Genomic DNA, 25530 nt, shown 5'->3' on the forward strand with positions numbered 1-25530 from the left:
TGGGTCCTTTTTTTCAATGGAATAAGGAAAGAAAGTCCTCTTTGGTGGTAAAAATCAGGAAAAAAACATTCGGACAAACACAATTAGCTGGGCAGTGTCCGTGACATCAGACTTGTCAAACTGAAGTGAAAAGTATTCACAAGTCTGTTCTGTTCTGATATGCATGACTATTATGCACAATGTTGTGCATCACAACACGGGGGTTACCGGAGATACCGTCAAACAATAGAACAAACGAACTCCGCAGTTGATGGCCCAATACACACATCTGGGACCATCACTGCGAGCTATTCTAAATCCACGTTCTGTGTAATGGTAGTGATGGCTGCCTGTCAGTCTGACACCCGCTCACTCCGGGATGTACTTGAATGGCTCATGTGAGCTACTGGTAGCTCGCGAACCCCTGGTTGGTTACCCCTAAGTTGGTATTTAAACACTGCATATTTCTTGGTGGTGGTGGATCTGGTGATGCACAGTGACAGATCAATGTCAAAAGAGGGTCAAGTCTAATTAACCTTGTAACCTACAATAAATCACAATAAATGTTTATGAAATATAAAATCACACCCGTGTGAAGTGAGGGGCTCTCTTATCATCTTACAACCGTAAAATCTGAATCCCCCACCCACCCCTTTCCCCCCTCACTGTAGGCTATATGTTTTTTCCCTTTTTACCTCCTATGATGATTTCCTGTTTTTGGCTATATAGAAGTGTATATTCATACGTCTCTAAATGTTTTGATGAATTGAAAATGGTGGGCCCTATTGTAAACAAGTGTAATGCTTTATGGTGTTGTCTACTCACAGTTAACAGTTTTTGTATTGATCTGTAGGCTACTTGAAATGTAGCCTACTGTAATTCTGCAAACTGTTAATCAATCAATCAACATTGAGGACAAAACAAACAGACAAAACAAACATTAAACTCTGTCCATTGTTAATGGAATTTAATGTTTGTGTTAGTAACAAACATTAGACTACCGTATGTCCATTGTCAATGGAAAAACAAACATTAAACCTGTATATAGGAGGGGCTCAATAACCATGGAAAGGGATAAATGGTAGAGGAATGGAGTTAATCAATGATAATATTTTGATGTCACATATATTTTATTTATTTTATATTTTATTATATATTTCCCCTCAAATATATTAGTTTTACCAACATTGTTAATCTGGAAAAGTTTCTATATGCTTATTTATTTAAATTGTGATAATTGCTATAGCTATTGGAGCTCTGGAGGTCCCAGACAGACAGGGGACGTAAAGAGGAAATTATGCCCTGGTAGAAGGCATCATGACTGGGGGTGACTGGGAGGAGTGACTGGTGTTGACATCGCGGATCGTCCGACTCTGCCAAAACGGAACAGTTACCCTTAAAAAAAACACATCCATTCAGTGTAATTCTAACTAAGATTTTCGATCATAATTCATAATTTTTTAATACCGTATTTAGCTATAACGAGTGCAAATGTTCGATGCTAATTGACAGTGCTACTCTGCTACTACCATAGAAAAAATGGCTACTTCGAGCCGCATCAGAGGAGATTGGACCCCATCCCTCCCAGAGAAAATCCCATAGCCTGGAAGGACACGCAGCGCGTGTGCACGTTTGGCGGAAATCAGCGGTTATTAGCGGTTAATGATGCTTTTTTGGGGAGGCACTGGGGAGGCACTGGGGAGACGTACCACAGGTTGAGAACCACTGCTCTAATTAGGGGCCAAGGTTAGGTTAATTGGGTATTGAGGGTTAATTGGGTCTTGTGTTGATGGATTATTGGGTTTAGGGGTTGGTGGGTTATTGGGTTAGGTTGATAGGAACTTGGGTATTGCCTTATTAATTTATTTTCACATGTTTAATCATGTTATAAAAAATCATTGACAGGTGAGATATTAAGTTCCCACCCCTGTCTATCCCCTAAAAATACCGAGGGGTCTTTATCTCATTTCTAGCCAGAGATATGATTTTTTGAAACTTTTTTGGTTAGGGGTTGTTAGGGGTGCACTACAAATTTTACAACACACGATTGAGGGGGGCGTAACGGCTGGATTTGAGCACCCAATGACCCATCAATGACCCCCACCCAATGCTTATTAATTGTCCCTAAACCCTAAACTGGCCGCCCACCCCAAAACCCATCAAGGAACACCCCCCAATGCATATTAATTGTCCCTAAACCCTAAACTGGCCACCCACCCCAAAACCCATCAAGGACCACCCCCCAATGCATATTAATTGTCCCTAAACCCTAAACTGGCCGCCCACCCCAAAACCCATCAAGGACCACCCCCCAATGCATATTAATTGTCCCTAAACCCTAAACTGGCCCCCCACCCCAAAACCCATCAAGGACCACCCCCCAATGCATATTAATTGTCCCTAAACCCTAACCTAGCCCCCCACCCCAAAACCCATCAAGGACCACCCCCCAATGCATATTAATTGTCCCTAAACCCTAACCTAGCCCCCCACCCCAAATCCATCAAGGACCACTCCCCAATGCATATTAATTGTCCCTGAACCCTAAGCTGCTCCTTAATTGTCCCCGAATCAAAGCTAGACCCTATAAAAACATAATCATAAATACACTTTTTTGCAAGCTTAGGGACCCACAAATGTGTCACTACAAACCCTTACCAATTGACTCCAAATCGTCTGAAACATGCTCCTAGCTCATTTCCCCACGACCATTTTGACAGTGCCCCCCCAGTGTCCCCCAGTACCCCCCCAGTGCCTCCCCAGACAGTGCCCCCTCAGTGTCCCCCCCAGTGAATCCCCAAGTGCCCCCCCAGTGTCCCCCAGTGTCCCCCCAGTGCCTCCCTAGACAGTGCCCCCTCAGTGTCTCCAAGTGCCCCCCACCCCCAGTGTCCCCCCCAGTGCCTCCCCAGACAGTGCCCCCCAAAGTGCCCCCCCAATCCCCCCCATTTTGGCCAAAATAATATCCCTAAGCCCCGCCCACCTGCAGTTTCGAATATTGGGTGAAAAATGAATGGAATTGATACAGAATTGGGCACCCCAATATCTTATCAAGTCCATTCATTTTTCACCCAAAAAGTCTCACTTCCGGTTTCTCCCCCCCAGTGTCCCCCCAGTGCCTCCCCAGACCGTGCCCCCCCAAGTGCCCCCCAAGTGCCTCCCCAGACAGTGCCCCCCCAGTGCCTCCCCAGACAGTGCCCCCCAAGTGCCTCCCCAGACGGTGCTCCCCCCAAGTTCCCCCCCAGTGTTCCCCAGTGTCCCCCCAGTGCCCCCCAAGTACCCCCCCAGTGTCCCCCCAGTGAACCCCAAGTGCCCCCCAGTGTCCCCCCAGTGCATCCCCAGACAGTGCTCCCCCCAAGTGCCCCCCCAGTGAACCCCAAGTGCCCCCCAGTGTCCCCCCAGTGCATCCCCAGACAGTGCTCCCCCCAAGTGCCCCCCAGTGTCCCCCCAGTGCATCCCCAGGCAGTGCCCAAAGAGTATCACTTCCGGTTTCAGATATTGGGTAAAAAATGAATGGAATTGATATGGGATTGGGCACCCCAATATCCTATCAAGTCCATCCATTTTTCACCCAAAAAGTCTCACTTCCGGTTTCAGATATTGTGCCAGTGCCTCCCCAGACAGTGCCCCCCAAGTGCCCCCCCACTGTCCCCCAGTGTCCCCCCAGTGCCTCCCCAGACAGTGCCCCCCAGTGTCCCCCCAGTGCCTCCCCATACAGTGCCCCCCCAAGTGCCCCCCAAGTGCCTCCCCAGACAGTGCTCCCCCAAGTAGCCCCCCCCCCAGTGTCCCCCAGTACCCCCCCAGTGTCCCCCCAGTGCATCCCCAGGCAGTGCCCAAAGAGTATCACTTCCGGTTTCAGATATTGGGTAAAAAATGAATGGAATTGATATGGAATTGGGCACCCCAATATCCTATCAAGTCCATCCATTTTTCACCCAAAAAGTCTCACTTCCGGTTTCCCCCAGTGTCCCCCCAGTGCCTCCCTAGACAGTGCCCCCTCAGTGTCTCCAAGTGCCCCCCACCCCCATTGTCCCCCCCAGTGCCTCCCCAGACAGTGCCCCCCAAAGTGCCCCCCCAATCCCCCCCATTTTGGCCAAAATAATATCCCTAAGCCCCGCCCACCTGCAGTTTCGAATATTGGGTGAAAAATGAATGGAATTGATACAGAATTGGGCACCCCAATATCTTATCAAGTCCATTCATTTTTCACCCAAAAAGTCTCACTTCCGGTTTCTCCCCCCCAGTGTCCCCCCAGTGCCTCCCCAGACCGTGCCCCCCCAAGTGCCTCCCCAGACAGTGCCCCCCAGTGTCCCCCCAGTGCCTCCCCAGACAGTGCCCCCCAAATGCCCCCCAAGTGCCTCCCCAGACGGTGCTCCCCCCAAGTTCCCCCCCAGTGTTCCCCAGTGTCCCCCCAGTGCCCCCCAAGTACCCCCCCAGTGTCCCCCCAGTGAACCCCAAGTGCCCCCCAGTGTCCCCCCAGTGCATCCCCAGACAGTGCTCCCCCCAAGTGCCCCCCCAGTGAACCCCAAGTGCCCCCCAGTGTCCCCCCAGTGCATCCCCAGACAGTGCTCCCCCCAAGTGCCCCCCCAGTGTCCCCCCAGTGTCCCCCCAGTGCATCCCCAGGCAGTGCCCAAAGAGTATCACTTCCGGTTTCAGATATTGGGTAAAAAATGAATGGAATTGATATGGGATTGGGCACCCCAATATCCTATCAAGTCCATCCATTTTTCACCCAAAAAGTCTCACTTCCGGTTTCAGATATTGTGCCAGTGCCTCCCCAGACAGTGCCCCCCAAGTGCCCCCCCACTGTCCCCCAGTGTCCCCCCAGTGCCTCCCCAGACAGTGCCCCCCAGTGTCCCCCCAGTGCCTCCCCAGACAGTGCTCCCCCAAGTAGCCCCCCCCCCAGTGTCCCCCAGTACCCCCCAGTGTCCCCCCAGTGCATCCCCAGGCAGTGCCCAAAGAGTATCACTTCCGGTTTCAGATATTGGGTAAAAAATGAATGGAATTGATATGGAATTGGGCACCCCAATATCCTATCAAGTCCATCCATTTTTCACCCAAAAAGTCTCACTTCCGGTTTCCCCCAGTGTCCCCCCAGTGCCTCCCTAGACAGTGCCCCCTCAGTGTCTCCAAGTGCCCCCCACCCCCAGTGTCCCCCCCAGTGCCTCCCCAGACAGTGCCCCCCAAAGTGCCCCCCCAATCCCCCCCATTTTGGCCAAAATAATATCCCTAAGCCCCGCCCACCTGCAGTTTCGAATATTGGGTGAAAAATGAATGGAATTGATACAGAATTGGGCACCCCAATATCTTATCAAGTCCATTCATTTTTCACCCAAAAAGTCTCACTTCCGGTTTCTCCCCCCCAGTGTCCCCCTGTGCCTCCCCAGACCGTGCCCCCCCAAGTGCCCCCCAAGTGCCTCCCCAGACAGTGCCCCCCAGTGTCCCCCCAGTGCCTCCCCAGACAGTGCCCCCCAAGTGCCCCCCAAGTGCCTCCCCAGACGGTGCTCCCCCCAAGTTCCCCCCCAGTGTTCCCCAGTGTCCCCCCAGTGCCCCCCAAGTACCCCCCCAGTGTCCCCCCAGTGAACCCCAAGTGCCCCCCAGTGTCCCCCCAGTGCATCCCCAGACAGTGCTCCCCCCAAGTGCCCCCCCAGTGAACCCCAAGTGCCCCCCAGTGTCCCCCCAGTGCATCCCCAGACAGTGCTCCCCCCAAGTGCCCCCCCAGTGTCCCCCCAGTGCATCCCCAGGCAGTGCCCAAAGAGTATCACTTCCGGTTTCAGATATTGGGTAAAAAATGAATGGAATTGATATGGGATTGGGCACCCCAATATCCTATCAAGTCCATCCATTTTTCACCCAAAAAGTCTCACTTCCGGTTTCAGATATTGTGCCAGTGCCTCCCCAGACAGTGCCCCCCAAGTGCCCCCCCACTGTCCCCCAGTGTCCCCCCAGTGCCTCCCCAGACAGTGCCCCCCAGTGTCCCCCCAGTGCCTCCCCATACAGTGCCCCCCCAAGTGCCCCCCAAGTGCCTCCCCAGACAGTGCTCCCCCAAGTAGCCCCCCCCCCAGTGTCCCCCAGTACCCCCCAGTGTCCCCCCAGTGTCCCCCCAGTGCATCCCCAGGCAGTGCCCAAAGAGTATCACTTCCGGTTTCAGATATTGGGTAAAAAATGAATGGAATTGATATGGAATTGGGCACCCCAATATCCTATCAAGTCCATCCATTTTTAACCAACACATTACTATAGATTTCTGGATGATATCTTTGGAATATGGGAACATAGCAAAGAAGAATTCCAGGCATTTATTGATGTGTTAAATAGCCATCATAGATCCATAACGATAAAATATGTGACACACACGGAAAGCATTGACTTTCTTGATGTCACAATCTTCAAGGGCCCAAACTTCAACACAAACGGGAAATTAGACTTAAAAGTATTCTTTAAGGAAACAGACACTCACGCCTTACTACACAAAACGTCATTCCACCCACCACACTCGTACACAGGTATAGTCAAATCACAACTGCTGCGATTCCATAGGATTTGCACGCAAGGAAGTGATTTCAAAATAGCCTGTAAAACGCTATTTAATGCTCTCAGACTACGAGGTTACACCAGGACATTCCTACGGAAAGCTCACAATACCTTCTTAGAGGTAAGAGTACGGGATCAAGGCCCAAAAATAGCCCTAGTAACCAGTTATTCAACACAGAGCAGACTAGCCAACAACAGATTAAAAAGGAATTTTGAGAACCGAACAGATGATCTTCTAAAGGAATATAAAATAATATCAGCCTACAGAAAAAACAAAAATCTTAAAGACTATCTGGTACAGAGCAAGCTAAAAGGAATCAACACACCAGCACGCCAGAGACCAGAATACTTCAAACCCAAACAAATAGTTAAAAATAGAACTACAAAACGTGTGCTGGAGATTAAACAACAGATAACAGCCAGCACCAGCAACTGTATTTATTTAATCACATGTGAAAAATGTGGCTTACAATATGTCGGAGAAACGAGTAAAACAATAGCTGCAAGGCTGAGACAACACAGGTACAATATTAACAATGCAAAAAAGACAACTACAAGGATTGTCCAACATTTCATGGCACATGGCATTGCAGATCTAAAAGTGTCTGGACTCCAACACAATCCCAACTGGACAGTAGGACAAAGACGTTTTAATGAAAGACAGTGGATCAAGAACCTCAACACGGATTTTCCTGGAGGTTTAAACATGCCAAAAAATTAGACAAGTTGTTTTGATTTTGTACCAAAACTCCACAGACACATAGACAAAGCCAACACTCAATGGAAATCAGACTTTGAATAGGGGACACATTAGCACATTCCAAATCAACCTGGGACAAGAAACAAAGAGGTGTCACTGACACCAAATGGGCCATTAGACACCCAGGGAACAAAAGAGAAACACATGTAAATTTTTCTTTTTTGAAATGGAGCCATGGGGTGAATTAACCCCAATAAGGCTAAATAAACCAAAAATCCTACAACAATAGGGTAAATTTAAACTCAGGGATAAACTGGATAAAATCTAAGAGTGATTGGATTAGACTTCCTTCAAGTACATGGCGAATGCACTCATTCCTTGCAATGTACTTACATACACTTACATATGTTGCGACCTTCGGTCGCAACATATGTAAGTACATTGCACTGAAGTCCCCAGGTCCCCCCAGTGCCTCCCCATACAGTGCCCCCCCAAGTGCCCCCCAAGTGCCTCCCCAGACAGTGCTCCCCCAAGTAGCCCCCCCCCCAGTGTCCCCCAGTACCCCCCAGTGTCCCCCCAGTGTCCCCCCAGTGCATCCCCAGGCAGTGCCCAAAGAGTATCACTTCCGGTTTCAGATATTGGGTAAAAAATGAATGGAATTGATATGGAATTGGGCACCCCAATATCCTATCAAGTCCATCCATTTTTCACCCAAAAAGTCTCACTTCCGGTTTCCCCCAGTGTCCCCCCAGTGCCTCCCTAGACAGTGCCCCCTCAGTGTCTCCAAGTGCCCCCCACCCCCAGTGCCTCCCCAGACAGTGCCCCCCCAATCCCCCCCATTTTGGCCAAAATAATATCCCTAAGCCCCGCCCACCTGCAGTTTCAGATATTGGGTGAAAAATGAATGGAATTGATACAGAATTGGGCACCCCAATATCTTATCAAGTCCATTCATTTTTCACCCAAAAAGTCTCACTTCCGGTTTCTCCCCCCCAGTGTCCCCCCAGTGCCTCCCCAGACCGTGCCCCCCCAAGTGCCCCCCAAGTGCCTCCCCAGAAAGTGCCCCCCAGTGTCCCCCCAGTGCCTCCCCAGACAGTGCCCCCCAAGTGCCTCCCCAGACGGTGCTCCCCCCAAGTTCCCCCCCAGTGTTCCCCAGTGTCCCCCCAGTGCCCCCCAAGTACCCCCCCAGTGTCCCCCCAGTGAACCCCAAGTGCCCCCCAGTGTCCCCCCAGTGCATCCCCAGACAGTGCTTCCCCCAAGTGCCCCCCCAGTGAACCCCAAGTGCCCCCCAGTGTCCCCCCAGTGCATCCCCAGACAGTGCTCCCCCCAAGTGCCCCCCCAGTGTCCCCCCAGTGCCCCCCAGTGTCCCCCCAGTGCATCCCCAGGCAGTGCCCAAAGAGTATCACTTCCGGTTTCAGATATTGGGTAAAAAATGAATGGAATTGATATGGGATTGGGCACCCCAATATCCTATCAAGTCCATCCATTTTTCACCCAAAAAGTCTCACTTCCGGTTTCAGATATTGTGCCAGTGCCTCCCCAGACAGTGCCCCCCAAGTGCCCCCCCACTGTCCCCCAGTGTCCCCCCAGTGCCTCCCCAGACAGTGCTCCCCAGTGTCCCCCCAGTGCCTCCCCATACAGTGCCCCCCCAAGTGCCTCCCCAGACAGTGCTCCCCCAAGTAGCCCCCCCCCCCCAGTGTCCCCCAGTACCCCCCAGTGTCCCCCCAGTGTCCCCCCAGTGCATCCCCAGGCAGTGCCCAAAGAGTATCACTTCCGGTTTCAGATATTGGGTAAAAAATGAATGGAATTGATATGGGATTGGGCACCCCAATATCCTATCAAGTCCATCCATTTTTCACCCAAAAAGTCTCACTTCCGGTTTCAGATATTGTGCCAGTGCCTCCCCAGACAGTGCCCCCCAAGTGCTCCCCCACTGTCCCCCAGTGTCCCCCCAGTGCCTCCCCAGACAGTGCCCCCCAGTGTCCCCCCAGTGCCTCCCCATACAGTGCCCCCCCAAGTGCCCCCCAAGTGCCTCCCCAGACAGTGCTCCCCCAAGTAGCCCCCCCCCAGTGTCCCCCCAGTGCATCCCCAGGCAGTGCCCAAAGAGTATCACTTCCGGTTTCAGATATTGGGTAAAAAATGAATGGAATTGATATGGAATTGGGCACCCCAATATCCTATCAAGTCCATCCATTTTTCACCCAAAAAGTCTCACTTCCGGTTTCAGATATTGTGCCGGTGCCTCCCCAGACAGTGCCCCCCAAGTGCCCCCCCACTGTCCCCCAGTGTCCCCCCAGTGCCTCCCCAGACAGATCCCCCCAGTGTCCCCCCAGTGCCTCCCCAGACAGTGCCCCCCAGTGTCCCCCCAGTGTCCCCCCAGTGCATCCCCAGGCAGTGCCCAAAGAGTATCACTTCCGGTTTCAGATATTGGGTAAAAAATGAATGGAATTGATATGGAATTGGGCACCCCAATATCCTATCAAGTCCATCCATTTTTCACCCAAAAAGTCTCACTTCCGGTTTCAGATATTGTGCCAGTGCCTCCCCAGACAGTGCCCCCCCACTGTCCCCCAGTGTCCCCCCAGTGCCTCCCCAGACAGTGCCCCCCAGTGTCCCCCCAGTGCCTCCCCATACAGTGCCCCCCCAAGTGCCCCACAAGTGCCTCCCCAGACAGTGCCCCCCAGTGTCCCCCCAGTGCCTCCCCAGACAGTGCCCCTCCAAGTGCCCCGCAAGTGCCTCCCCAGACAGTGCTCCCCCCAAGTACCGCCCCCAGTGTCCCCCAGTGGCCCCCAAGTGCCCCCCCAGTGTCCCCCCATGTCCCCCCAGTGCCTCCCCAGACAGTGCCCCCCCAAGTGCCTCCCCAGACAGTGCTCCCCCCAAGTAGCCCCCCCCCCAGTGTCCCCCAGTGTCCCCCCAGTGCCCCCCAAGTGCCCCCCCAGTGTCCCCCAAGTGCCCCCCGTGTCCCCCAGTGTCCCCCCAGTGCATCCCCAGACAGTGCCCCACCAAGTGCCCCACCAGTGTCCCCCCAGTCCCTCCCCAGACAGTGCCCCCCCAGTGTCCCCCCAGTGCCTCCCCAGACAGTGCCCCCCCAGTGTCCCCCAATGTCCCCCCAGTGCCTCCCCAGACAGTGCTCCCCCCAAGTGCCCCCCCAGTTCCCCCCACCCCCAGTGTCCCCAAGTGCCCCCCCAGTGTCCCCCCAGTGCCTCCCCAGACAGTGCCCCCTCAGTGCCCCCCAAGTGCCTCCCCAGACAGTGCCCCCCAGTGTCCCCCCAGTGCCTCCCCAGACAGTGCCCCTCCAAGTGCCCCGCAAGTGCCTCCCCAGACAGTGCTCCCCCCAAGTACCGCCCCCAGTGTCCCCCAGTGTCCCCCCAGTGGCCCCCAAGTGCCCCCCCAGTGTCCCCCCATGTCCCCCAGTGTCCCCCCAGTGCCTCCCCAGACAGTGCCCCCCCAAGTGCCTCTCCAGGCAGTGCTCCCCCCAAGTAGCCCCCCCCCCAGTGTCCCCCAGTGTCCCCCCAGTGCCCCCCAAGTGCCCCCCCAGTGTCCCCCGTGTCCCCCAGTGTCCCCCCGGTGCATCCCCAGACAGTGCCCCCCCCAAGTGCCCCACCAGTGTCCCCCCAGTCCCTCCCCAGACAGTGCCCCACCAAGTGCCCCCCCAGTGCCTCCCCAGACAGTGCCCCCCCAGTGTCCCCCAATGTCCCCCCAGTGCCTCCCCAGACAGTGCTCCCCCCAAGTGCCCCCCCAGTGTCCCCCCAGTGCCCCCCAAGTTCCCCCCACCCCCAGTGTCCCCAAGTGCCCCCCCAGTGTCCCCCCAGTGCCTCCCCAGACAGTGCCCCCTCAGTGTCCCCCCAGTGCCTCCCCAAGTTCCCCCCACCCCCAGTGTCCCCACAGTGCCTCCCCAGACAGTCCCCCCCAAAGTGCCCCCCCAATCCCCCCCATTTTGGCCAAAATAATATCCCTAAGCCCCGCCCACCTGCAGTTTCAGATATTGGGTGAAAAATGAATGGAATTGATATGGAATTGGGCACCCCAATATCTTATCAAGTCCATTCATTTGTCACCCAAACATTGTGCACATGTGCCCCTCCCAGTGTCCCCCCAGTGCCTCTCCAGAGTGCCCCTCCCAGTGTTCCCCCAGTGCCTCCCCAGACAGTGACCACCCCCCAAGTGCCCCACCAGTGCCTCCCCAGACAGTGCTCCCCCCAAGTGCCCCCCAGTTTCCCCCAGTGTCCCCCCAGTGCCTCCCCAGACAGTGCCCCCCAGTGTCCCCCCAGTGCCTCCCCAGACAGTGCCCCCCAAGTGCCCTCCCCAGTGTCCCTCAGTGCCCCCCCAGTGCCTCCCCAGACAGTGCCCCCCAGTGTCCCCCAAGTGCCCCCCCCAGTGTCCCCCAGTGCCCACCCAGTGCCTCCCCAGATAGTGCCCCCTAGTGTCCCCCCAGTGCCTCCCCAGACAGTTCCCCCCAAGTGCCCCCCCAGTGTCCTGACAGAAACATCAAGTATGATTTCCGGCACACCTCGTCGCTGCGAATCCAATGGTCTTGCGTAAAGTAATATCTTATCTTTATCTTATCTTTATAGAGTTAGGTATGTAGGTTAGGGTTAGGCCATGCATGTCAATGCAAACAATAAACTATCAAACATAATTAATAACATGCCCAATTAGCGGAATGAGCCCTTAATCCTACCATTCCCCTCCCCCGATGAAAAATCCTTGAGGGGGATCTGACACAGATATTCACTGGATGCCTGGGAGCAAGGTGGGGAGCGATTCTGGGTAGTTGCTGGGTAACATTGGGTTTGGGTTAGGGGTATTACATATTAATTGTCCCTAAACCCTTTGCTAGTTCAAACTCCTCTTCATCATCGTCCTCCTCATCCTCCTCCACCTCTGGGGGATTAGGTGCAACCTCAGGAGGGGGGTTAGGCTGGAGATGTTGGGGTAACCCCTCCTCCTCATCCTCTTCCTCCTGGTCATCAGGTTAGGGTGGTAACTTGTAATTGGGTGAACAGTAAAGGGAGGTTGATAGTTAGCTGGGTGGGGGCCTCAAATGAAGCATTACTAAATTTCCGGGATCGTAAGTACTTTGATTGACCTCTCGTGAAACGTAAATGCTAGTATCATAATGCATATATACCTGTGGGACCCCATGACCTGACATATGGCAGGCCAAAGGTCAGGGTTAGGGTTTCGACACTAAAATGGGTGGCATCTGCATGATAATTGGGGGCCTCTAAATACCCTGTTTTTCGGACCAAACGTACCCAGGGCTGTGATCTCTGCTGTATTCTGAGCACTAGGCCCTGAGCCATGCACAACCGGCCTGAACCCTCAAAACATAGGAGCTGGGTTAGCGTTATATGTTAATGGGGGATTGGGTCAATCTCTTTTTCATAACCATTCGAGATAGAATCAATCTCTGCTCAACAACCTTTATACACTTGTTTGCTGAAGCCCAGGGGATGTGCCCTTCGAAGGACGGGCCACTTGGACCCTCGCCCCCTGAGTTCCGAGCTCTTAGACAGCAGAAGGCCGTAATCAAAGCCTTTGTTAGGAGAGGAGCTTGCTCTTTCGAAACCACGCGACAGCCGTGCACAGCACCGGCTCGAGGCCTGTAACGACGGATTGGGCTCGGCTTCACGATTCAGAAAACGTCCTGTCTGTGCGAAAAGGACGCCCCATTTATGATATATCTTTGTTCCAATTAGTAATCAATCTCCATGATAATCACGCCCAAAAGACCCCTGCAACACTAACCCGTCTATAAAATTGTGCACACTAATTAACCACTTTCCCGACGTGGTACAGCCACGGGACCAACACCATTCGATTCAGCATGAAAAAGTAAGTCAGACTAAGTTGTCCTTTTTTGGAATAAGAAAAATGTCTATAGTGCACCTAATTACGAGTGTTTAACTCCGCCCACAAAGGCTGCACGGAGGCGTGGCACACATCCATGCGTAGGGCTCGACGAGACGAACACGTTGTTATGTGTTTCTCCACACACATTCATGTGGTTCATAAAATCAGGGTTACACTTTGACGCATGATAACTCCGCCCACAAAGGTCGAAAAGGGGCGTGCCGCACATCCACGCATAGCTATCGATTTTACGAACGCGCCCATATTTGTTTCCCTGCACACGGATTTATGGTTCTCAAAATTAGGGTTAACATTTTCACATTCACTATGGTGTTAGAGGGTAGGTATACTTCTATGTACCATTCGAAAGACAGGCCATAGTTGGAAAACTCCTCCTACAAGGGTCGCATGGAAAAGGCGAACATATCAGAGCGTAGATCTGGGCAAGCTGAACACGCCCCTCTAAATTACTTCGCGAACGGACTTTTCGTTGGCGATCTATCGTGCGTCGAAAAGTAACCCTAACCCTAGCCAATTAAGATAACCGTAAGTCTGTGTGCGCAGAAACACATATGGGCGTGTTCGGCTCTTCGCGCTGAGTCCAGAAATGGTCTTGGTTTTGTCGAGACGTGTCCGGGGGGCAGGGTTAGGGTCTTGAATCTTTTTGGTTAGGATAATAAAAAGGTTAGGGTGGTAACTGGAAATTGGGTGAACAGTAAAGGGAAGTTGATAGTTAGCTGGAAGGGGGCCTCATATGAAGCCTTACTAAAGGTTGGGGATCGTAAGCATTTTGATTGACCTCTTGTGTACCGTACATGCTAGGATCATAATGCAGATGTCTACGCATTAGGCAGAGAATTCTGAAAAGAATGGATGGTGATTGAACACCTGCGGGACCCCATGACATGACTTATGGCAGGTCAAAGGTGAGGGTTAGGGTTTCGACACTAAAATGGGTGGCGTCTTCATGATACTTGGGGGCCTCTAAAGACCACAATGATGGCGTCTGGGGTCTGTTTTTCGGACCAGACGTACCCAGGGCTGTGATCTCTGCTGTATTCTGAGCACTAGGCCCTGAGCCCTGCGAAACCGACCTCAGCCCTCCAAACATAGGAGCTGGGTTAGCGTTATATGTTAATGGGTCAATGTCTTTTTTATAACCATTCGAGATAGATTCAATCTCTGCTCAACAACCTTCATACACTTGTTTGCTGGAGCCCAGGGGACGTGCCCTTCGAACGACGGGCCACTCGGACCCTCGCCCCCCCCCTGAGTTCTGAGCTCTTAGACAGCAGAAGGCCGTAATCAAAGCCTTTTTTGGGAGAGAAGCTTGCTCTTTGGAAACCACGCGACAGCCGCGCACAGCACCGGCTCGAGGCCGGTACCGGCGCATTGGGCTCGGCCTCACGATTCAGAAAACGTCCTGTCTGTGCAAAAAGGACCCCCCCATAGGATTTTGGTTAGGATCATAAAAAGGTTAGGGCGGTAACTAGTCATTGGGTGAACAGTAAAGGGAGGTTGATGGTTAGCTGGGCGGAGGCCTCGAATGAAGCCTCACTCGAGGTTGGGGGTCATGCGTATTTTGATTGACCTCTTGTGAACCGTACATGCTAGGGTCATAATGAAGATGTCTACGCGTTCGGCAGACAATTCTGAAAAGAATGGATGGACATTGAACTCCTGCGGGACCCCATGACATGACTTATGGGAGGTCATGGCCTCCGAGTCAAAAGCCTCTGTTAGGAGAGGAGCTCGCTCTTTCGCAACCACGCAGCAGCCGTGCACAGCACCGGCTCGAGGCCGGTACCGACGGATTGGGCTCGGCTTCACGATTCAGAAAACGTCCAGTCTGCGCAAAAAGGACCCCCCATTTATGATATATCTGTGTTCCGATTAGTAATCAATCTCCATGTTAATAACGCCCGAAATACCCCTGCCACACTAACCCGTGTATACAATTGTGCACACTAATTAACCACCTTCCCGACGAGGTACAGCCACGGGACCAACACCATTCGATTCAGCGTGCAAAAGTAAGTCAGCCTAAGTTGTCCTTTTTTGGAATAAGAAAAAAGTCTATAGCGCACCTAATTAAGAGTGTTTAACTCCGCCCACAAAGGCCGCACGGGGGCATGGCGCACATCCACGCGTAGGGCTTGACGAGACGAACACGTTGTTATGTGTTTCTCCACACACAGTCATGTTGTTTCATAAAATCAGGGTTACACTTTGACGCACGATAACTCCGCCCACAAAGGTCGAAAAGGGGCGTGCCGCACATCCACGCATAGCTCGCGATTAGACGAACGCGCCCATATTTGTTTCCCCGCACACAGATTTATGGTTCTCAAAATTAGGTTTAACATTTTCACATTCACTCTGGTGTTAGAGGGTATACTTCTATGTACCATTCGAAAGACAGGCCATAGTTGGAAAACTCCTTCTACAAGGGTCGCACGGAAATGGCGAACATATCAGAGCGTAGATCTGGGCAAGCTGAACGCGGCCCTATACATTACTTCGCGAACGGACTTTTCGTTGGCGGGCTATCGTGCATCGAAAAGTAACCCTAACCCTAGCCAATTAAGAGAACCGTAAGTCTGTGTGCGCAGAAACCCATATGGGCGCGTTCGGCTCGTCGCGCTGAGTCGAAAAATGGTCTTGGTTTTGGCGAGACGTGTCCGGGGGCAGGGTTTAACCTCTAGGGTTAGGGTCATACAAAGGTTAGGGCGGTAACTAGAAATTGGGTGAACAGTAAAGGGAAGTTGATAGTTAGCTGTACGGGGCCTCATATGATATAAGCCTTGTTAGATTAGGGGATCGCTCTTTGGAGACCACGCGGCAACCGTGCACAGCACGGGCTCGAGGCCGGTACCGACGCATTTGGCTCGGCATCACGATTCAGAAAACGTCCTGTCTGTGCGAAAAGGACCCCCCATTTATGATATATCTGTGTTCCAATTAGTGATCAATCTCTGTTATAATAACGCCCAAAACAACCCCTAACACTAACCCATCTATAAAATTGTGCACACTAATTAACCACTTTCCCGTAAGTCTGTGTGCATGGATACGCATATGGGCGCGTTCGGCTCGTCACGCTGAGTCCGAAAATGGTCTTGGTTTTTGCCGAGACGTGTCCGGGGGGGGGGGGGGGGGGGGGGGGTGCATACTTAGTTTAGACTAGTCATTGGTCAGACATGGGTTAAGGTTAGGTTTAGGTGTGCTGCCCCGTGGGAGGTTAGGTTTAGGGTGAGGGTTTGAGATAGGTTGTAGTTGTAGGACTAATTACTGGTCTAACCAATGACTAGTCTAACCCTAAAAACTGTCTGAATTAAGTACTGCACCCGTCCGGGTGCAGGAAGGAAGGAAGGAAGGAAGGAAGGAAGGAAGGAAGTTAGGGGTTAGGGATAATTAGTGTGGAATTGATATGTCATTGGTTAGGCTCTTGATGGGTTCTGGGGTGGGGGTCATAGGTTAGGGGGTTAGGGATAATTAGTGTGGAATTGATATGTCATTGGTTAGGCTCTTGATGGTTTTTGGGGTGGGGGTCATAGGGTCATAGGATGGTTAGGGGGTTAGGGAAACGTTGACTGTAATTGATAGTACATTGGGTTATTGGGCAGATATTGGGTGAAGGAAGGAAGGAAGGAAGGAAGGAAGGAAGGAAGGAAGTTAGGGGTTAGGGATAATTAGTGTGGAATTGATGTGTCATTGGTTAGGCTCTTGATGGGTTCTGGGGTGGGGGTCAGGGGTGGGGGTCATAGGTTAGGGGGTTAGGGATAATTGATGTGGAATTGATATATCATTGGTTAGGGTCTTTATGGTTTTTGGGGTGGGGTCATAGGGTTAGGGGGTTAGGGAAAAGTTGACTGTTATTGATGTTATATTGGTTATTGGGCGGATATTGGGTGAACTATAGCGCCCCCTACTGGTACGGGGTGGTACGGGGTGGAAAAACAGCACCCCCTGGTGGCCGTTTCGGGAAATTGGGTGCAGACCCAACGACCTATCAACCAACACATTCAAAGGCCTATCAATCCCATTAATCCATTTTCCTATCAAGTTGATGGCATCCCGGATTTTGTTCAGGGTTTTTTGGGTGTTGTCCCACTACCTATCAACTCCATGTTAAATCACCCAAGTAACCCCCAACGGCCACTAGCCCTAAGCAGTAACCGCGCCAACGACCAAATTCACCAAAATGAACAGATCTTTTTAGTGAACGACCAAACCGTTCACTGAAATGAACTAAAGTTCCCATCACTATCGGGGAGGAATTTCCAAGTCATGCAGCGGGCCGCTCTCTCACTCTGGCTGAGGGACCGAGGGGGGCTAATGTACTGTTGTTTACGCTCCGGAGTATGGACCCATACACTGACACCACGCTAGACAGGAACGCCCAAAAACGTCACATCCGGTTTTAGCCTGGGGTAAGAATTTTCTATGGCTGCCAATGCAACTTGGTCCAATCCTTAATCACATACTGACAAACATCTATGCCGATGCTATCTAACTTGCGGAGGTAGCGTGCCTTGTCCACGGGCAACAGATCTTTCAACGTATGGCATTGCAAATACGTTTGATAATCGCTACTCTGCTCAATATTGTTTTGAAAATGCCGCAAATTGCATTGCAATGAACGAGCGCAAATCACAACTTCCCCCGGGGGTGGGCGGAGTCACAGTTTGAGGCGCTGATTACGCGCCGTGGTGTCAGTGTATGCAGTCTTATAATACAGTCACACCATGCACACAGCTGTCTTGTGACTCATCACAACCCAATGCGTGACCCGTGAAGTCGGGGGAAAAAATAATAAAAGAGAGAAAAGGAAAAGACGGAGTGACAAATCATTAGCAACAACAACAAGCTAGGCTAACAGGCTGGTGGTGGTGTTAGCTATTAGCTTGTTGCTGCTGCTGATTCAACGCACTGATTGAACTTCACTTCATCTCCTGTAATCTAGGTTATTTTGTAATTGACTACGTGAACGAACCCTGACACCAGCGCTGCAAAAAAAGACAGATCTACAAGTTCTCAACGCGTTGCAAACGGCGCTGCAGAGACGGTCGCGTCTGCAGTTCTCAACGCGTTTGTTTTTGCAGCGCTGGTGTCAGGGTTCATTCACGTTATAATAACAGACAGATCTACAAGCTCTCAACGCGTTGCAAACAGTGCTGCAGAGACAGGTCCACAAGCTTGTGGATCTGTCTTTTTTTCGACTCACGACCCGTTGTAAACTGTAATCACATTGCACGAATATATCGTCTATCGGAGATTTTTGGCCAGACGATGGGCGATGGGAAAATGTTGCTATGTCGCCAAACCTTATGCTGTTCTGAAAGTTTTAGCAAGATTTTAGCAAAATACGAAAAAAGTAATCTCAAGTAATATATTTAGTTTCTTTAAAACCAAAATTAATAATGGTGTTACAGGAAATATTTTTATTTGAATCATTCCGAAACAATTTAATGAATTTAGTGAAGTACTTCACACCTGTAGCTCTGATTTGGTAGTAAATAGTCATGCCACTTATAGTGCATGACATTATGAAACAGAAGCACTTCTGACAATGAAAGCTTGAAATGTGGACTGATGGTAGCTTAACAATCTATGTAAAAGATGTCCATGGCTTAGCTCTGGGTCTGTACGTCTGTAAATGGGTCTGTGAATCTATCTGCCTGTGTGTCTGGGGAAAATCTCAGAAACTACTGTAGCGATCAGCGCCAAATGTCTTGTTCACGCTGCCAGAGCAAGTATTTTCCACACCTGAAATTGCGTTTCACATAATGGTAATGTTTAAGTTTTGTAAAGAGTAAGAATGTGCAGACGCTAAGCTTTCAAATACTTTTTTGAATTAACCACTTAAACACTCTACTTAGTGAACTGTACATCATGAACTAATACTTAGTTGATCTGGTTGTGTACTTTCCTTTTTTCCACCAAATCTCTTGCTTGGGGGCGTGGCCGTACGCCCGGCGTACTAACAGTCCGACATGCGTGGCAGGTTAAGACACATGCGTGGCCGGTTAAGACACATGCGTGGCCGGTTAAGACACATGTGTGGCCGGTTAAGACTCATGCGTGGCCAGTTAAGACTCATACATGGCTGGTTAAGACACATGCGTGGTCGGTTAAGACACATGCGTGGCCGGTTAAAACTCGCCCATGGCTTCCACGTGCGGTTGGTCTATTGCGTGTCGGACTGTCAGTACGTCGGACCAAAAGATATGCACCCGTGAGCTTGTAGATTGGATATTTCAGGCGCCATAATTTAGGGATGCTGGGATTCAAATGGTTAAACCTCAAATCAAGAAACTGAGAAAAAGCCATTCATTAGTGTTATCTCACCCAGTTCAGACTTGCAGAGACATTTCTAAACGGAGACCATAAAAACCTGTTTTAGACCTACTACATCCATATTGTAAAGAAAATCACAAGGTGAATTGATACGGTCCGGTTGTCTTTCACATTGCATTTGTGCAAAATATGATGTGCTTTTGTTTATGGTAATAAGAAATTAAATATTAAATAGAATAGAGAATATCTTTCTAAATGAAATTTGACAGATATTCCAATGATGGATTTACATATCGTGATATTAGTCCAGTTAAATATCTCTATAAAATACATTTTTGCACAGAATCCAATATGGTTTGAAATTACACAATTACCGGACTGTATTATGAGTGTCCTGGTATTTTTAGGGACCAAGAAGTCACGCAGTGACTTTGGTCACTCTTTGTTTTTGTGTTTATTAGGGACCAAGAAGTCACGCAGTGACTTTGGTCACTCTTTGTTATTGTGTTTATTTTTCTTCTTCTTCTCCTTCTTCCGCCAAAAATAGCTGTTCTGACTGAATGGTGCAGTCGGTTTTCGCGAAACGCGGTAATCTGGTAGAGGGCCATGCCAAACGGTGACTATGCGACGCCCATGATGATTGGCCAAATGGTGGCGCTATAGCGCTCAATTGAAAATGCTAACTTTGAACGTGCATAGCTCATGAACCGTTTGACCGTTGGCAATGCCACTTTGATAACCATATGCGTCTCCTCATGCTGAACAACTTTCGTGTTCTGACTTTTGACCTCTGTCCTTTAGATCACCCGCCATTTTGAATTATATGATCAGTACTTTATTTTATTCTCCTTCTGCCAAAAATAGCTGTTCTGACTGAACCGTGCAGTCGGTTTGCGCAAAACTTGTCAACATGATAGAGGACCATGCCAAACGGTGACTATGTGAAGCCCATCATGATTGGCCAAATGGTGGCGCTATAGCACTCAATTGATGCAAAACTTGCAAAACTTGCAAACTTTGAACGTGCATATCTCATGAACCGTTTGACCGTTGGCAATGACACTTTGATACACATATGTGTCTCCTCATGCCGAACAACTTCCGAGTTCTGACTTTTGACCTCTGACCTTTAGATCACCCGCCATTTTGAATTATTTGAAAAACAGTTCAAATGTAACTCCTCCCAGAATCTTTGCTCAAAATGCACGAAAACTTCTACACGTGAACTTTGGACCTATACGGACAAATAATCGTAGCACATTTTTGTTAAGTGAAAAAATGAAGTTTTTATGAGCCAATGAAAATTGCTGTTTTGTGAAAATTATTCTTCTGCCTCTAATACACACACATGCTTATGTCACTTTACTATGCGAAGCCCATCACGATTGGCCAAATGGTGGCGCTATAGCACTCAATTGATGCAAAACTTGCAAACTTGCAAACTTTGAACGTGCATATCTCATGAACCGTTTGACCGTTGGCATTGACACTTTGATACACATATGCGTCTCCTCATGCCGAACAACTTTCGTGTTCTGACTTTTGACCTCTGACCTTTAGATCACCCGCCATTTTGAATTATATGAAAAACAGTTCAAATGTAACTCCTCCCAGAATCTTTGCTCAAAATGCACGAAAACTTCTACACGTGAACTTTGGACCTATACGGACAAATAATCGTAGCACATTTTTTTCTAAGTGAAAAAATGAAGTTTTTATGAACCAATGAAAATTGCGCGTGCACGCACACACACACACACACACACACACCAAAGTTTGAGTACTTATGCTGAACTAACACTGAATGATTTTCCTGTTAACAATGGAGTATCTGATTGTCTCCGTGTAGCTCAGTCAGTTGAGCTCTTGCCCTTGGACCGCAAGGTTGTGTGTTCAAATCCAGCTACTGACAACTCAGCTTGTCAGTCTTATTTGTACATATTGTTGAACGCCCTGTGGGCTATATCAGTGAGATCAATAACTTTAAAGACTGGTGTGATAATAGCCACCTTATGTTAAACACCACAAAAACTAAAGAGATGATCTTCAATCCAAATCCATGGTTATGATCGATTGTCTGCCTAACACACAAACGCATGCAGCCACGCACGCACGCACGCACGCACGCACGCACGCACGCACGCACGCACGCACGCACGCACGCACGCACGCACGCACGCACGCACGCACGCACGCACACACACACACACACACACACACACAAAGAGAAGTTTGCACGCACGCACGCACGCACGCACGCACGCACGCACGCGCACACACACACACAAAGAGAAGTTTGTACGCACGCACGCACGCACGCAGGCAGGCAGGCAGGCAGGCAGGCAGGCAGGCAGGCAGGCAGGCAGGCACGCACGCACACACACACACACACACACACACACTTTAACTGTGCGTGAAAACACACTTTAGTAATGGATAAAGACATGCCCAAAATGAGGACACACCTTCTTGTTACCAAATCAGTAAATGGTTTTACAGTTTACAATGTATTCACTGATTGTCTCTGTGTAGGTCAGTCAGTAGAGCTCCCGCCTTCGGTCCACAAGGTTGTGAGTTCAAATCCCGGTACCGACAACTCGTCTCGTCAGTCTCATTTGTGCGTGTTGTTCTTATTGCGCATTGTTCTTCTTCTATCTTGGTCCCGCTTTATCGCTGCTTGCAGCTATATTTTTTCTTCTCCTTCTTCTCCTTCTTCCGCCAAAAATAGCTGTTCTGACTGAATGGTGCAGTCGGTTTTCGCGAAACGCGGTAATCTGGTAGAGGGCCATGCCAAACGGTGAATATGCGACGCCCAAGACGATTGGCCAAATGGTGGCGCTATAGCGCTCAATTGAAAATGCTAACTTTGAACGTGCATAGCTCATGAACCGTTTGACCGTTGGCAATGACACTTTGATACCCATATGCGTCTCCTCGTGCTGAACAACTTTCGTGTTCTGACTTTTGACCTCTGACCTTTAGATCACCCGCCATTTTGAATTATATGATCAGTACTTTATTTTATTCTCCTTCTGCCAAAAATAGCTGTTCTGACTGAACCGTGCAGTCGGTTTGCGCAAAACTTGTCAACATGATAGAGGACCATGCCAAACGGTGACTATGCGAAGCCCATGACGATTGGCCAAATGGTGGCGCTATAGCACTCAATTGATGCAAAACGTGCAAAACTTGCAAACTTTGAACGTGCATATCTCATGAACCGTTTGACCGTTAGCTATGACACTTTGATACACATATGTGTCACCTCATGCCGAACAACTTTTGTGTTCTGACTTTTGACCTCTGACCTTTAGATCACCCGCCATTTTGAATTATATGAAAAACAGTTCAAATGTAACTCCTCCCAGAATCTTTGCTCAAAATGCACGAAAACTTCTACACGTGAACTTTGGACCTATACGGACAAATAATCGTAACACATTTTTTCTAAGTGAAAAGATTAAGTTTTTATGAAGCAATGAAAATTGCTGTTTTGTGAATTTTTTTCTTCTGCCTCTAATACACACATAGCTTATGTCACTTTACTATGCGAAGCCCATCACGATTGGCCAAATGGTGGCGCTATAGCACTCAATTGATGCAAAACTTGCAAACTTGCAAATTTTGAACGTGCATATCTCATGAACCGTTTGACCGTTGGCATTGACACTTTGATACACATATGCGTCTCCTCATGCCGAACAACTTTCGTGTTCTGACTTTTGACCTCTGACCTTTAGATCACCCGCCATTTTGAATTATATGAAAAACAGTTCAAATGTAACTCCTCCCAGAATCTTTGCTCAAAATGCACGAAAACTTCTACACGTGAACTTTGGACCTATACGGACAAATAATCGTAGCACATGTTTTTCTAAGTGAAAAAATGACGTTTTTATGAGCCAATGAAAATTGCGCGTGCACGCACACACACACACACACACACACACACCAAAGTTTGAGTACTTATGCTGAACTAACACTGAATGATTTTCCTGTTAACAATGGAGTAACTGATTGTCTCCGTGTAGCTCAGTCAGTCGAGCTCTTGCCCTTGGACCGCAAGGTTGTTGGTTCAAATCCAGCTACTGACAACTCAGCTTGTCAGTCTTATTTGTACATATTGTTGAACGCCCTGTGGGCTATATCAGTGAGATCAATAACTTTAAAGACTGGTGTGATAATAGCCACCTTATGTTAAACACCACAAAAACTAAAGAGATGATCTTCAATCCAAATCCATGGTTATGAACGATTGTCTGCCTAACACACACACGCATGCAGCCACGCACGCACGCACGCACGCACGCACGCACGCACGCACGCACGCACGCACGCACGCACGCACGCACACACACACACACACACACACACAAAGAGAAGTTTGCACGCACGCACGCACGCACGCACGCACGCACGCACGCACGCACGCACGCACGCGCACACACACACACAAAGAGAAGTTTGTACGCACGCACGCACGCACGCACGCACGCACGCACGCACGCAGGCAGGCAGGCAGGCAGGCAGGCAGGCAGGCAGGCAGGCAGGCAGGCAGGCACGCACACACACACACTTTAACTGTGCGTGAAAACACACTTTAGTAATGGATAAAGACATGCCCAAAATGAGGACACACCTTCTTGTTACCAAATCAGTAAATGGTTTTACAGTTTACAATGTATTCACTGATTGTCTCTGTGTAGGTCAGTCAGTAGAGCTCCCGCCTTCGGTCCACAAGGTTGCGAGTTCAAATCCCGGTACCGACAACTCGGCTCGTCGGTCTCATTTGTGCGTGTTGTTCTCGTTGCGCATTGTTCTTCTTCTATCTTGGTCCCGCTTTATCGCTGCTTGCAGCTATATTTGCCATTGTTATTGTACAGTGAAAATAAGACATTGTGTCAGCCCTACAGAACAGACAATATTAAAGAAAAGAAGAGCACATGAAACTTACTGAGGTGTGGGTGGTCTTCAGCTTCCTGTTTAATAGAAACGTCTTCAGCTTCCTGTTTAATAGAAATGTCTTCAGCTTCCAGTTTAATAGAAATGTCTTCAGGTTCCTGTTTAATAGAAATGTCTTCAGCTTCCTGTTTAATAGAAAGGTCTTCAGCTTCCCGTTTAATATAAATGTATTCAGCTTCCTGTTTAATAGAAATGTCTTCAGCTTCCTGTTTAATAGAAATGTCTTCAGCTTCCTGTTTAATGGAAACGTCTTCAGCTTCCCGTTTAATAGAAATGTCTTCAGGTTCCTGTTTAATAGAAACATCCCTGGCTGTGTCTGGAGAGTTCATCTTCACCTGGGAGTGATGCATCATGGGTATTGTAGTTCTTGTGAGTGGAGAGTTCATCTTCACCTGCAGTCTGGACTCCACACACTGCTCTGAAATCAAGTGAATAAGGAAACACTTTAATAACTGGAGACCTAGTGGTGTTAGCCCAACTCTCCAACATGTGCATCTGGAGATTATGGGATTCATGCATTAGGGAAGAAATCACACTTAACTTAAGTGTACACAATGTGAATAAGGTGGAAGTAACCACAGTTCAAGCAGCAGGGAGCGTACAGTGCAACAATTTCTGTGAGCGTAAATTGTAACTGTTCACAAGTAAGCATGATTTACCAACAAGCGTTAAGAAATGTGAATCTCTAGACTCTTTCAAAACCACTCTCAAAGAGCACTTACGGGTGGCTGCGATTCAAAACTGGCCCCCCCCTATTTTCCATACTGTATATGTTTTTCTCCTTTTTACTTTCTTTAACTGACCTCCGTGAAGTTGGCACCCCACGTGAAAAAAACATGAACTAGTGGGAATATGCGTGCAGTTTCACCGCAATCGGACACTAGTGTTAATGATTGCAGCATTTTGTACAAAACGGGCCACTCCTGAAAACTTTGGAAGCCAATCTTAGCCAATCAGGTTGGACTATGATAAATAAAACAGAGCCGTCTGGATCACATGACTATAGAGATTATGTGTGTTGGGGACCACCTGATGACCTCTCTTCAGGTTGGGGACCACCTGATGAGGAGGGGAGGAAGAGAGACTCGCTAGGACAGATTTACCGGCAACAACAACAGTGACACAGAGGAGGCTCAAACAACCCACCTTGACTCAAAAACATCAGAGTAAGGCCAAGAGTGGACGAGGACGGATTCATGCAC

At 49.6% G+C, this 25530-nt stretch overlaps 1 protein-coding gene across 2 annotated transcripts in view; it reads right to left on the bottom strand.

Moving 5' to 3' along the window:
- Positions 1-25530, bottom strand: part of LOC306927002 (uncharacterized protein) — a 122655-nt gene that overhangs the window by 94030 nt on the left and 3095 nt on the right. For both annotated transcript variants that reach the window (XM_079506575.1, XM_079506574.1), the window contains exon 2: positions 24321-24746. In XM_079506575.1, coding sequence (XP_079362701.1) covers positions 24321-24714 — 394 coding nt within the window. In that variant the 5' untranslated portion in view covers positions 24715-24746. The remainder of the gene's footprint in view (positions 1-24320; positions 24747-25530) is intronic.

Source organism: Electrona antarctica, assembly GCF_951216825.1.
Source record: "Electrona antarctica genome assembly, chromosome: 7".
Lineage (NCBI taxonomy): Eukaryota > Metazoa > Chordata > Actinopteri > Myctophiformes > Myctophidae > Electrona > Electrona antarctica.